The 14,915-nt window shown below is 43.6% G+C and overlaps 1 protein-coding gene, 1 long non-coding RNA gene and 1 pseudogene across 20 annotated transcripts in view; 2 read left to right on the forward strand and 1 right to left on the reverse strand.

Moving 5' to 3' along the window:
- Positions 1 to 624: 624 nt before the first annotated feature.
- Positions 625 to 14,915, forward strand: part of LOC119176145 (uncharacterized) — a 61,012-nt gene continuing 46,721 nt past the window's right edge. For 8 of the 18 annotated variants that reach the window (XM_075877212.1, XM_075877209.1, XM_075877210.1 and 5 more), the window contains exons 1-2: positions 6,372 to 6,494; positions 6,965 to 7,106. In XM_075877212.1, the coding sequence (XP_075733327.1) occupies positions 6,437 to 6,494; positions 6,965 to 7,106 (200 nt within the window). In that variant the 5' untranslated portion in view covers positions 6,372 to 6,436. Of the gene's footprint in view, positions 684 to 6,371; positions 6,495 to 6,696; positions 6,848 to 6,964; positions 7,107 to 8,327; positions 8,553 to 11,676; positions 11,821 to 13,644; positions 14,448 to 14,915 lie in introns of those variants that run through there. The other 10 variants (XR_012886852.1, XR_012886857.1, XR_012886856.1 and 7 more) reach the window with 6 other exon arrangements.
- On the reverse strand, positions 1,446 to 14,049 carry LOC119176144 (uncharacterized). 2 transcript variants are annotated; one of them, XR_012886861.1, is made up of 4 exons: positions 13,989 to 14,049; positions 4,954 to 11,528; positions 4,811 to 4,881; positions 1,446 to 3,142 (listed from the first exon to the last, which is right to left on the reverse strand). It is a non-coding gene; the product is annotated as an uncharacterized LOC119176144 (long non-coding RNA). The 2 variants fall into 2 exon arrangements; XR_012886860.1 differs by lacking the exon at positions 1,446 to 3,142 and having other exon boundaries at positions 3,260 to 4,881.
- LOC142776881 (uncharacterized) lies at positions 11,901 to 12,728 on the forward strand (annotated as a pseudogene).

Here is a 14,915-nt window from a genome sequence, read left to right on the forward strand (position 1 = left end):
AAAGCGAACAACAGGAAGCTTTTTGACGAATTAAGAAAACGGCTACAGGTTTGTCGGAGTCGGGATAATCGCTAGAACATCCCAAATTGGTTGTTTCCAAAACTAAGATCGTGCGCGACAAGTTCTAACATTCTCATTAGCATGTTTATAACATCATATATGTTAATTGACGAATTGAATCTGCATGCTGACATTTCAACGCTTGCAAGGCCATATGCGCGCATGTTTATGTCACTAATAATTGCCAGCTTGACTCTTCAGCACATTTTTTGCTATTTTGTTTGCTACTTTGTTGGAAGGAGTATGAAACTCTACGCTCGCAGTTATCTGTATAACGCGCCGCAAGAAAAAAAGAAAAAAAAAGAGGAAAAGAAAGAATCCTCACAGGGCGAGCGCACACGCGTACTGTGCATACAGAATGCGCGCACGCTTCTTCTGATTTAAGTTTGCCGAAATTTTCGTCGTCTGTGAAATTTTGGACCGCCGCACTGTAATAGCCTAAAAGCAACGGGGCACGGTGGTGGTGTTCTGTGGTCTAAACGGTTGGCTGCGGCTGTTTGTTCTGGTCGAGGTTAGTTTCGGTTTAGCGGCCCACAACCAGCCAAAGCGAGTCCAAGCCGAAGACCATATTTGATCGTATGCAGTCATAGCGAAAAGAACGACGAGCACTTGTGTTTCGTCATGTAAGAACACTTTGCAATCTAACTACCCTTTAAATTGACAGTTTCATACGAGTACTATTTTATAAAACTCTATCGCTGCGTGCGTAGATGGCTGTGTGCGAAGTGGAGCGAAGTTTCTGTGTTTGCGCGTTTTCTTTCCTCGGTGCGTGCTCGCGTGTGATGATAACAGTGCTTATATGCGGAAACTTAACGGAATGGTGCGCGTTTTTATCACCATATTCTCCATATACAATGCCTGCTACCATGCTACCAGCTGCATTCTTGACGAACGTTGCAGCCTGCGTGGAATTGAAAGCTGACGTCTGCGAAGCCGCAGACGTCAGCTTTCAATTGTGTGTGTGTGTGTGTGTGCGTGCGCGCAAAATGTGGAATGCAATGTGATCGTGACTGTAAACCGTAGCGATAGCCTGGGTTCCTCATCATGAAATCTGTGATGCGAAAGTTCCATCATATTCGAAGACATTAGTGACACGACAAATTCACGAGGGGCTGCAGTCGCGTGTGCAGGCGTCGTTATTTTTTGATTGCACTTTTTGTTTAGAAGCGCTGTATGGGACGACATTACGACGTGAAGCATTGAAATACCAGCTGACACATGGGGTCAATAATAAGGATTCCCATGTATTCGAAATCCGACTTTGTGATGATAGGGGTGTTATGGTATATCTTCGGCATGTTCCCGAACATAAAGTGTCCATGCGGTAAAGAAAGAGAACACGATTGGTAGACACCATTTTATAGCAGCAAAATGGCTGTGTCTAGATCACTACATACAATAGCTTATGAAGTGTGGTGATTGTATAGTGAAACCTAACTTGAAAAAAGTAAACATCCTGTCTGATTTGTTATAGAAGTATGCTACTACAAAGAATGCCGTTTTAGTAAAAGTAGTTTTTACTACTGAAGTATACACATTTACTAGTCATTGTAATCACTAGAATTAATATAGGAGACTGCTGTCAATGCAAAGCATTACAGGTGCCCCTAGCTCAGGCTGCAAGTTTAACTACATTAGTGAAGTAAGAAATGTAATCTAATAGTATGGTCTAGTAGTATTAGAAAACTTCATAGATGCAGTGTGGCCCAGTGTGATTAGTTTGGCAGTGTAGTGCCTAGTAAGTGAAGTGCATGTCATGCGCCAGAATGCTTTAACGACCACTTAGGAGTAGCGGGAACATGTGCATGGTATGTGAATATGTTTAGGCTGTTATTATTTCTGTGAAAGAAATGCAAAAAAATGTTTTTGGCACATCATAACTGCAAATGCAGATGCTCTTTTTGTGAAAATGTTGCAGGATGCTACATGATTTACCTCATTGCACAGGTATCACATCACTGCACATACCAAATCACTGATCACAAGGTCTTACTAACTACTCACCTTGTCTGTATCATGTCCTGCATTTCTCATTTAGCATTTTGATGCCACAACCGCACTTCCGCATATCATTATTGCTTCAATGTGCTTCTTACAGTAACACATAACACAAGTTAGTAATGTATGTATGTTGTATGTGTGCCAAGCAACCAAATGTGCTCCCAGAATACTGAATCAATGACATGTTTCTTGCAGAACACTACAAAAATGTGGGTGAAGTAGAAGCTCACAATGGAAGGTCGTGTAGGATGAACTCATGTGAAAGAATGAACGACAAAAACCAACATCTATGTTGGCATGGCTCTCGCACTATTTGATCATTTGAATGTAATATGACTTGAAATGAATGAGGATGTGTGATAGAAAGGGTGTGCAGAAAAGGTGATTTTTTTTTTCATTGTAGTGCAACAAAATTGTGTGGCCTTTGAGGCACACAAGCATGAATTGGCAAGCATGTATTATTGCTTGAAGCCACTCAAAACTTGCACCAAAAAGCACTATGTTTGATTAATGCGAGGGCTTCTTTACATACTTTCAGTGATGGTTCGCACATGTATGACTCCTTTTTTATGAAATGTGGATGAATCGGTGAAATAAATTCAGTCCCAACCATTTCCAGGTAATGTGACCGGAAAATGTTTCAGCTGTAATGCTTCTGGAGCGTAGTCACTGGGGCAGGCAGCGAACAGTTTCTGTACATGTTATCAAGGATGGCTTGTTTTTGTTACAATTAGCTCATTAAAAAAAAAATAGATGTGCGCCCTTCTGATTCTTTTTCAGAATTCTATCCACACCGTTTGTGTTTAAATTCCTGCAGGTTAATGCAGAATTCCTCCTAGGTAGTTTGGAGCTAAGCACTGGAACAGTGTTGATGTAGAACTAATGTTACATGATGTAGTTTTTTGTCCGGCACGCGACAAGTTTGGAGAAAAATTTTTTGTTGTAAAACAGGCGCAGGACACTATAAGTGATCTTCATCAATTGCAAAAATCTTCGCTCCATAGACAAAAGAAAAGGTACATGCCATGGCAGCGTGTGCAGTCGTTCACTTTCTGGAGGAATCAGAAACATCTCAAAAGTACTAGAAGGGAAAAAAGAAAGGAAAATGTATTAGCGTTATTGTTAGCAGGTATGTTGCATAACATTTTGTGTTTCACTACAATATCTTTGGGAAACCTTTCTGAAAACAGTTCACCACTTAAGAGGCATAACCACTTTGACATTTTATTGAGCTTTCATATTTTGTGTAGACACTTAGATTGAAATTTTTTTAATTAGACATTTATGTGAAATTGAAGTACTAATGATAAATTGCATGTATTGAATACAAATACAGTAGGGGGTCTCAAAGTCGCCAGACTGCGACTGAGACCTTCTAAAAAAAAGGTTCATAAGAGATGCAATGCAATAGTAAACAGCGGTAGGAATACAAAAATAAGGATATATAAAAGTACAGAGAAGTACGAAATATTGAACATAAGATATACAAAATGTGTAAATAAGCACAAAGAAACTAATACAAAAATGCAATAACATTCCTGCAGTATAATATTAAGCATCATGACACTAAGGAAAATAACTTGAGATATGTAAAATACAGATAAGAACGATCCATACAGAAAATACAGATGTGCACAAAAGAACAAAAAAAATGCAGTAACATATTCTGTATAATATTAAGCACTATGAATTTAGTCAGTGTGAATGCAAGCATTTTTACAAACTCTTTGTGTTGTGGACACATTTCTGTGTGGTCCGGAAACATGTCAATATTGAAAAGCGTGGACTCATTGCATAAATGTTGTGCTATGTGCATATGTTTGCCTTTTGTTTGCTACAAAATATGCGATGTCAACTTTTGTGCAATACCTTCGAACATTGGCACCAACCTCTCCCTATATACATTTATTAAAAAATATATTCAGAAGTGGTTACTGCTACTACTGCGTGGAATTGACGTTCCACATTTCACTTTCATATATGTTATTTCTGAAAAAAAGTGCACTTCGCTTTTACACCGGTGAATAAAATTTGTTTTTATAATGTATGATGAAAAGAAAAGAAGCAGGGTTGCAATGGTATGAATCGAATGTCAAAAGCTGATCCCACTAAATCTTGCAACGTGATTACAAGAAATTTCTAAAATATAAAACTAAAGCTGCGGTGACCCACTTGACCTTAAGTACTCCTGTAATTTTTAATTATAGCTAGTGGGTGGTTAAGAAAAGTGACAAAACTGAAGTTCTACTGATTGATGCAATCGAGTCATTCGCCTTTTAATTTTTGAAATCACCAGTGTTAGGATGAACTTTTCGAATGATCAAATCAGGGTATTGGCCTCGGCTATACGCCGACACAATGTTCAGCAATTCCATACGCATGTGGTACTGCATGTGTTGTGGTGCCTCTTTCATTGCAGGCTCTAAAGAAAGCAGAAAGTGAGCTGTGTCCGATAGCGGCTGGAATGCAGGCAGGGCATTGCTCACATATGCTAACTCTTTGTTGACCCCTTCGAGCTCTTTTTCTACCCTTTTCCTTTTCCTTGAGGTCTTTGGTTGCTGAGATGTGGCAGGTGTGGCTGTATGTAAAGGAGCAAGCATGGGTGAAGAAGTGGGAGTGCGTGTTGGTGCAGTTTCAGGAATAGGAGCAGGTGTGGACACTGGTGTGGCAGTCAGCGTGGTAACAGGCGTGGCAGTATGTTCCCTGAAAATTTCGTGAAACAAGTCCTGTGAAGGCTGATCGCAATCACCTTCTGTATACCCAATGGAGTTCTTCTCGCACAACTCCTGCTGTTCAGCGGTATGGAAGCTGGTGTGGGTCCTGCACAGTTAGTAGTTCTTGTTATGAAAAGGTTGCGACTTAAAGCATGCACTTTAATAAAGGGGTTCTTACTGCCGAGGTTCCAACATGTCAAACATGAATTGCATATGCTCCATGTAGCGCCATGCTCTTCCTCTAGGTTTGGCAGCAGAGCCACTTATCATTTGGTCTTTGTACTCCTTGAGTTTTTTGCGGTAGGTGTTCTTGAGGTTCTTCCAGCGATTCTGGAGCTCTTCTACAGTAACTGATAAGTGAAGGCAACAGGAAAAAGTGTGGGCATCATAAATCTTTATGCTCGAATGGTTACGCTTACGTTGTTATTGGAAATAACCTACTAGTTCACACAGATTTTGTGGCTGCTGAAAACAAGAGCTGCTATGCTTTTTAGCTTTATAAACAATAGGCAAGAAAAGCTTCGTCACTGAAGAATAAAAGCGACCCAACATTACTGCAGCATGTGTGCTGCGAAAAGGCATTGGCAAACACACATCGTAAGCATTTCTTTAGATGAACTTTGTTGCAGTTTAGACTTGCGCCACTTTCGCATTTGTTTCATCCCAGATAGCACGGGTCAACGTTACATCACACAAATTAGAGAAACCAATGACGGTGCTGTGTTGCCGGCACCCTCGGGCATACTGAAAATGCCAAGAATTTTTTTTTCTCAGGGCTTACCCGTTTAGTGAAACAGTGACATAAACAATTATTCACAAAAACGCTGGAATACGGGCCGGACGTGTTTTCACGTAATGTATTTGGCGTATCATACTCGAACGTTTCGGCCCGCTACAACATTCGATTTAATGTCTGGGGATCAAAATTTAGCGCGTGGTAGGCGACCGTAAAGGAGATAATGGAGGTTTCGAGCGCGCGTGGAAGCACCAAAAAGTAATAACGAAAAGCCTTGCTAAACTCTAAAACCGTTAACGCAGTGATGGTAAGTGAAACAGGCAATTGACCCTAGTTAAATCGTTGGTATTGCGCTATAAAGATGAAATTATACAGAAAGGGAACATACCATTGGGTTCGGCGTTTTGCAGTGCTTCTCGTATCTCCTCCCATAGCCCAATTTTATTCGTCGTTTTTCTGTACTCGTTGAGAGTAATATCCCATAGAACAGGCCGCTTTGCCACCTCTTCAATCAACAACTCGTTGACGGACGCGCGCGACATGTTGAAAAAGAATGCGGCAGCAGGCGCTTTCCGGTAGCAGACGCCCCGCGCGGGGACAAGGTGAGAAAGCACTGTGGAAGTTTCGCACACCGGGAACGCAATAATTACCCAGAAATCAAATGTCGTACTTGCAATTCTAGCTTGCATTATTGATTTCTCACTTTTTATGGATGCATCAGAGTTCACATTTTTGGCTGTGCACTGTTGTTTTTGTTTTCTTTTATACTGCGCTTATGCGGCGCTACGAGACATCGAACGACGCGCGCCACCATTGGAATTCTGGTATCGCATGACGATAGTGCGAGATCAAAACGACGACACAGAGACAAGAAGGACACGAAGTCTCTGTGTCGTCGTTTCGTTCTCGCGCTAAAACTATCGTCATGTCATACCAACCAGCCCAAGCTGCCACACTTCCGTACGCTTTGACCACACGCACAAGTAATCTTCCTGCTTTCATGTTTATGCGCTTTTTTTTTTCGTCTGTCTTCGCGCTGTTTCCTACCTAAATGACGGCTCATACGTTTACGGAGCTTCTCCACTACAAGCATCTCCTGTTGCTAGAAAAGAAGATGTTGGTCTCGCGACGTATGCGCAATAATCAGGCAGAACTTGATACTGACTACGAAGACCTGCCTGCGCATGCACCTGAGGCGTAGCGTTTCCACCTCAAGCTGCAGGAGTTACTTCTGCTTGAGAGGAAGAAACTGCTCTCGCAAATGGTCAGCACGTGTCGCTGGTGGACGCGTCCTATTCGGATAAACCGCACACAGGTATCAGTGTTTCACACAGTGGTGAGTTATGGTTACTCCAACGCAGACACACAAACGCATGCGAGAGAGAGATTGTTTATTCATCTATATGCAAATGCTTTCTCGTTCGTTCCAATTAGTTGCCCTTACTGATTTCAGGTGATCAAGAATACTTCAAGAAATACTGCAGAGTGTCCGCTGAAAAATTTGAACTACATGCCCTTTTGCAAAAGGACCTTACGAGGCTACATGCAATTCGTGAGCCAATCCCGTCACGTGCAAGGCTTGCAATAACTAACAGGTATGTCTTTTGCAGAGGTATTTGCAATAACATGTGAAATAATGGTCAGCAATGGACCTTGCCAGAAATTGCAGCGGAGCGCCGGCGGTCAGAGCAGACGACGCTTTCCTGCTTTCGCCTGCTTCCATTGCGCGCTGTGAGTGGTTTCGGCTGGTTTAAGGAGCTGCTATTGTTAAGAAACGCTTCTTCTGATCGCTCTGCCTTTCATTCAAGCATACCAGATTGTGTTGTTCGTCGCAAATGACTGAACATACCGAATAAATAAAGTGGCGGACACACTTTCGCGGTTCTGGGATGTGATAATACGTGAAAGTCACAGGACGTTTCATTCATTTGCTTACGCGCCACGGTGGTTTAGTGGCTAAGGCACTCGGCTGCTAGCCCACGGGTCGCGGGGTTAAATCCCGGCTGCGGCGGCCGCATTTTCGATGGCGGCGAAAAGGCTTTAAACCCATATGTGCTTAAAGTTCTGGAGCCCTTCACTACGGCGCCTCTCATAACCTCGTGGTGGTTTTGAGACGTTAAACCCCAACAATCATATTATTCGTTCATTGCTTGGTGCTGCTTCATAGATTCGAGATTTGTGGTGCTGCAGCTAAGTAGAACCTTTGTTGAGATGTCTGTGTCATCACTCACTGTGACTACGGGGCTGGGATTTTACACTTGCAGCTTACCCTGTAATTGACTATACGCGAATTTATTAAGGCGAGAGGCTTAGATATCTCGTTATAATAAACTCACAGGGTCCCCTATTCATCTGCCTAAAATGATTTGATGGAGAAAGCCATCTTTTTACTGATCCTACCCCGCCAGTGTATGACTGTCAGCAGGATTTTTCCGTGATTGGAAACCCGTCTTCCATCGCGGCTGGGGGAGAGCACTGGCGTAGCTTGGGCGTGTGCAGGTGCCGGTGTGGCATGAAGGGAGGTAGTGCCCCTTTTGCACCCCCCGGCCGACACCCCAGCCTGCCACCATTCACACCACCCTTTGAAAACTTGCTGTACCTAACGAGGTTTGCACTGCCTCCATGATCAGACCACATTGCACCGAGCTCGGATGTCACACGATGACGTGAACATGTGAAGTCACGTGATGTTTTGATGATGTCACAATTTTGGCGATGTCTGACGTCATGTATGTTGTCATCACGTGATGGTTTTTTTCGATCACTCGGCGGCGCCGACGTGAACGCAACCGATCGAGTTTCACGTTTGTTTTTAGGCGAAAACCTTAGATGCCTCATCAAAAATTGACCGTTGGTGGCTTTGACGTACCGCGGCGTCAACAGGGGTAATGCAAAAATCATCGCGTCACCATACGACGTCACGGATCAGCAGAATCTGTAAGGTCATCATCATAGTCCCATGATCACGCCATGATCGTCGCATTGCACTGCTTTGTTGTCGTGTGAACGGCCCACCAATCACGGAGGTCGAGCAGAACCAGGTGAGGTGCCCAAAGTTTGGAATGCCTCCAGTCATAAATCAGTGCAAAGCCAATTTACGTGCAGAAAACATTCGCAAAGGGGGGGGGGGGGGGACACCAATAAATTGACTGAACAAAAAGAAACGGCTGTCGCCTTGGGCATTAAAAACCCTGCGAGTGCTTTTTTTTTTTGCGCTGTTACGTAGTGTTTATTCTGCTATGCATGGTTATGTTCAATCGCATCTGCTTTTCATTTGCCTTAAACCTAGAGGCCTCACCTATTTTTGCATCATCTTTTTATTTGTTTCCCTGTGTCAAGTTTCATGATTATCGATAAAAAAGCTAAACTCGCCGTCAGTTTTTTTCCCATTGTCAGTTCATGTAAGCGCTGCTGTGGTGTCCATACCTTTCCCACACTGAATGAGGCTTTCACCGTTGCTTTTAAAGTCGTTCTGACCATTAACAGCCTTCCACAGCAACGTTTTCTGCCTTAAACCATCTGTGCCCAGATAGTGAGTGCTTATTAGCACCATAAGAATGTTCAACAGTGGAAGCTTGGGCTAGTTGGTGCGTAGTCATATTTGCAAGTTTTTTTCAATGCGTGAACATAGGATTTAAAAAAAAAACGGGGTAGGCAGAAAGAGCGCTGTTTCTGTCTACCTTGTCCCTTGTTCCTATATTCGCGCGCTGAAATAGCTTGCAAATATGACTATGCACCAACTAGCCAAAGCTTCCACTCTTGTGAGTTCATGCTGTGAAATTCTGAATACGCCTGAGGCGAGTTCTTCAGATGTTTTGTCCTTGGCCCTTTTGACAAAGGTGACAGGAACTGTATTGAAACGAGATCACGGGAGCTGAAACAGTAAAACAGAATATTGTGTGAATTATTCACACTGACACTCATTCCGTTGTATATTTCTTCCAATTGTTAACTAGTCATGACCTTTTGTGCAGTCAGGTCCAACATTCTTAAGTTAATTTCCAAGTCACGGTTGTGGAAACAGGAATTGCGCAGAGACAGCAGGTTTTACGCTGTTTGAAAGCAAATTCTGCATGCGAAGTATCCGCTCTATGGACGTGCTGGTAGCTGGTTTTTACTACTCTCAGCATCCTTAGTGCAAACTTTCTCACACACATTTGAAACAGGCAATTAGTATTCAAATATACACAGCATAGTGGGGCTCGAACTCATTTCTAAGGGTGGAACTTTGACATTATCATTCGCGAAGTGCATGGTCTTGCACTGCGTATCGCGCGGAAGCATATTACGAGTGACAGTCCCCCGACAAAGTACTAATAATGAAGCTGTACGGCTATACTGACAATAACACAAATGACAAAAGCTTCCGCTACGCAGAAATACGATCAACGAAGCACAGGGGACTCACCGCGAAAAACTTTCAATTCAATGGGCCTTTTCACGGGTACGTGAGCAATTTCCCAAGTCATTAATAAGTCAAGAATACTAGTGTTTCCTGACTGCATGTTGCTCTGGGTGGTGCCTCTTCTATAAATGCAGATCAAAGCAGGGTTATGATGCGCGATATTCCCGCAAAAATGGGTTCGTACACTCGTGCACTGTGGGAAACGGGGTGCGCCAATGCTTCCGCGAGCAGACGACACTCCGCCGGCACTCCGGTTTCCCGTAATGCTTTGCAGCTACTATCGAAGGATGCCTGTCATTTTCTGGAACGGTCCATTGGTCTAATCGAATACAGATACAATAGCACTAGATATATCATAGCTGAATTATGCAAAAATGCAGTCGTCCATTGGTCTAATCGAATACAGATACAATAGCACTAGATATATCATAGCTGAATTATGCAAAAATGCAGCCCAACTATTGTACAGTTGTAATATCTGCAGACATGTAAACAGTTGAATTATTTTTAGCTTGTTCAATCTAGAATGTGCATTGTTATCAACCAGCAAATCGCTATTTCATTAGCTATGGCTTATTTTTTTATTAAAAGCCTCTGCCAGTGTCTGCGTTCGGTCAAACGGTTTTCATTAACTGCAGGTAATGCAGTAGCACGTTACACTGATGTTGACTGTATTGTACTGAGTACGCTGAATGCATGTTCTGTCACGCCAGCTATGACGCATTTCTGTTATGTGCGTGCAGCATAGAACATTTCAGGCTAGCTCACATTATCGCTATAATAGAACTGAACTTCCTTTTTTTGGTACCTGGCCTTGGGCATGTACATGCAGGATGTGGCACTTGAATTCCGCATAGGAATTTCCACAGTGAGCAACATAGTACACTCCACAAGCAAACTGTTGTGGCGAACTCTCCAGCCCCTGTACCTAGAAGTATGTATATTGCACATGCAGTTGGTATTCATGCTACAAAGCCACAGAACAATAATACACACACTATGCAAACTGTCCACTTTCAGTAGCCATAATCAGCATTTATGTGTAGTTTTCTGTAGTGCTCGATGACAGATTTGCTTGTACCTGAGCCAGACGTGCTAGTATACTTTAGTGACACACTATGCAGGTGCACACCTACCGATGCTGCTCTACTTTAGCATGTCCTGTGCATGTAATTCAAACAAGACAAACATTTATGATTGCCTTCGCTTCTGGCTGTCATTTGGCTGGGCAAGTGAGCCCCAAGCAATTATTAACTGACCTTTCTCTCGACCTCTGATCTCATATGCAGTGCCTGAGCAATAAAACCTAATCAAATGTCACATGTAAATCTCAGTATCAATAATGGCACTGTGCACAATTCATTCTTGTGCTTATGTTCACTCAATTTTGCTTTACAGTGACTAGCATACATTTCACATGCAAATGTGCATTGATGCTTGTAGCACGTCCGGGACGAGACGTGAGACGACGACGTGAGTGCAGTCGTTGAAGCTGTGCCAGTCTCGCGACTTTATTCATAGGGCTGAAGTGGAGCAGCGGCCGCTGCCAGCATTCGACACGCCAAGCGCGTGCAACTGTTCTGTAGCTCGTGCAGCTCCAGCTAGGCATTACCTGCACGAGAGGTGGGGCACAGTGGCTAAGAAATGATGATGAATGACGGTGATGACTCTACAATTCTAAATAGCATTTTAATATGGCACTACTGTTTTGGAATATTTGTAGTAATGTTTAGCAACCGTTTCACCCTTCTCTTTATCAGGTACCAACACCTGCCACTTGGAAAATTGTTGCGCAAGGTTTCAAGGCAAAATGCAACTTTCCGAACTGCATCGGAGCAGTAGATGGCAAACACATTCAAATACAGGCCCCACCAAACTCGGGCAGCTTGTACAACACCTATAAGGTACCGGTGCCTATTGTTTCCAGTTTGTGATAAGCATTATACAACGCACTTTGGAATGACAGGGAACCTTCTAAATCGTTTTGGTGGCCGTTTGTGACAGCGACCTCAAGTTCGTCGTTGATGTAGGGGCATTTTGTCGGCAGAGAGACGGGGGGAACACTAGGTGTGTCACGATTTGGCAAGTGCCTGAAAGATGGTAAACTTGGCCTCCCTCCACCAGAGATTCTGCCAGGTACAAACACACAGGCACCACATGTGTTTGTTGGTGACGACACTTTTCACTTGAGGGAGGACTTTCTCAAGCCCTACTCAGAACGCCAACTGAGTAGTGATAAGAGAATTTTCAACTACAGGCTCAGCAGGGCAAGGTAATAGCCAATATTCTCACCTTTACAGCAAACTACAAAAACATAATGCAAAGTAAACTTTTTTTTTTTTCTATTCTAGGAGTTGTGTGGAGAACACATTTGGGATAATGGTGTCACGATTCCGCATTTTGCGCCGTGCCATCAACTTGCTGCCTAACAATGTAGACTACATCGTGATGGCATGCTGTGTCCTCCACAACTTTCTCCGAGATGATGTCATTTACATGTCCCAGTGCCACGATTACATACCCACTGAAGAACATGAAAACCGTGGATGAAATGGCACTGCACTTCTCAGCCTGCAGCAACCTGTTGGTCACAGCTATACTAGTTCTGTAGGAGCCATGCGAGATCTATACTGCAACTACTTTGTAAGCGTGCACGGTGCCATCCCATGGCAGCAAAAACGCGCTGGTGTACGACAGTGACTTCGATGCGGGCTAGTGTGGAAGAATGTGCTCGCTTCTTAGCGATTAACAGACTTACGACTGCACTAGCACTCAGAGGATGAGTTCAGTGAACAAGCTTAATGCACCTCAACAGTTTCACTTTCTTTATATTCGTCTTTCACTTTGTCTTCAACCTAATAAGAACATGTACGCTGTTTGCCGGCTTTGCACGCTCGATGTGAAGCAGTGTTTTGTATATGCTGGGCAATGACCAGCTAGATATATTCAATGTAATGCAAGCAAGTGCAACAGCTTCTGCCTTTCAGGCACCAGCATGCTGCCCGAGGAAGTGTGCTAGAGCCAACACTGTGACAGGTGCACTTGCCTTCCTCGAGGCTGGAACCCATCCGTGAAGACAAGTCAACTTCTCAAAATGTTGGCTCCAGCACGCAACCCGTTTACAGATTTTTTTTAATCGTAGCCTTCAATCTTCCCCTTCCTGCGGTTCTTTTGGATGAAACACACAAGAATTTTCCTGTAATCGCGTCACACAAGAATCTTACGCACCATGGCGATTGTACAGTTACAGTTAATACAGTACAAAAACGGCAAAACATTCACACTATATATATATATATATATATATATATATATATATATATATACTGTACTGCGCAGAAAATATAAATCAACGCCGCCTCTCATGCGCTACAAGGCGTACCTAGATCTAAAGCACTTCAACACAACGAACGCGGAAATTCAGGTAAAGTAGAAGCACCAACGGACAAAAAGTGAAACACGGGTCGCTGCTGGAGGAACCACATTGTTGAACCGTTCCCTCACAGGCGACCCGCAAGTCGACGAGTGTTTTCATTGAAACAAAGGAAAGGAAGCCAGCGGCGTGGAAGAAAAGTGAACTGGTCGGAACCTTGGCTCCAGCGTCATGCCGTGTTAAAAATACTTTCATCTATTCACTCAAGCAAAGAATTTACACGAGGTTCAAGGTCGCGATATAGCAGCAGTAGTCTCGAATGTAAAAAAAAAAAAAAAAAGTCAAATTTGTGGCGACATACGAAGGTCGCGTCTTCAGGCGTATGCTAATATTACAACTCGCGACGCGCGTGAGCGCATGCATAAAGAAGAGGTGCGTGTCGTATGTGCCCATAAACACAACATAAAAACGTACAAGGAAATCTGTGGAACAAAACGTACACACATGCGATTGACGCCTCCTGGCCATGAGGTGCAATGCATGCGCGTGTCGCACCTGCTCAGCTTTACAAAACCTCTCTTTAATCGCAGCGATTTCAACAATTGCGATAAAAATGAATGCACGTAACCTGATGTACAAGCTTTCATTTCCCCGATTCATCGCATCACACTAGTGACTGGTAGTACGTGCCAGACTCACCTCCACACATGCTGACCCACCACAACCACAGAGCACACAACCAGCACGAAAACGTCGACGCTCAGCCCGCATGGTTCCTGCTATTTCCACGGGACTCGGCCAAAAAACGTTGACGCTATTTCGACGGCTTGACCGACCCGGTCATATTTCGACGGGTTCTGACCGAAAATTGCTCCCGCCGCTGCGATTAGAGCGAAAATTTCCAACATGTTGGAAGCTCGCCGCGGACCGCTGCTAAAGTGTTCTAGAACACTATACCGCTGCGGCGGGAGCCTTGCTTTGCTTTGATATCCTAGTTACATGGCACGTACCCACTTTGGCGGATTGGCCAAGAATGCAACGTAGAGACTGGTAAATGTTATTTTAGGTAAGCTACGAAATTATAAACCAAAAATAAAGAAGGCAGAGGGGTGATATCTTCAGACCAGCCCTGTACCGGTAACTCCATGGGTATTTTAGGTGATTATATTCTGTTCACGTGGTTATTGCTTCTATCCTATCTGTGTGGATAGCTGATCTTCTGAACCTGATTGCGGTGAAGTATTCTACCACTGGGAGAACCTAAATTATTGGGGGATCTAGCGATGGGCGTGCTAAGGCGTCGGCCATTTCATTTAATGTTAACCCACAGTGACCTGGTACCCATACTAATTTTAGGTACTTCAGCTGAGACGGAACTAAAGATCGTAACGTCGTGATGGCACGAGAGGTATGAGAAGTTGTAAGAGCTGTGCATACCGGGAGCAAATCAGTAATTATTATTGCTCTGTTCTCATTCTGCGGAAGTTTTCGCAGTGCCATGATGACTGTCACTAGCTCCGCCTCAAAAACAGGAGTGAAATCGGGTAGCCTCACCGCAAATGACCAGCCGAGTGATTGGCAGACTATTCCTACGCCTGCCCTTTCTTCATTGACGGAAGCATCTGT

Source organism: Rhipicephalus microplus, chromosome X (genome assembly GCF_043290135.1).
Source record: "Rhipicephalus microplus isolate Deutch F79 chromosome X, USDA_Rmic, whole genome shotgun sequence".
In the NCBI taxonomy this organism is placed as follows: Eukaryota; Metazoa; Arthropoda; class Arachnida; order Ixodida; family Ixodidae; genus Rhipicephalus; species Rhipicephalus microplus.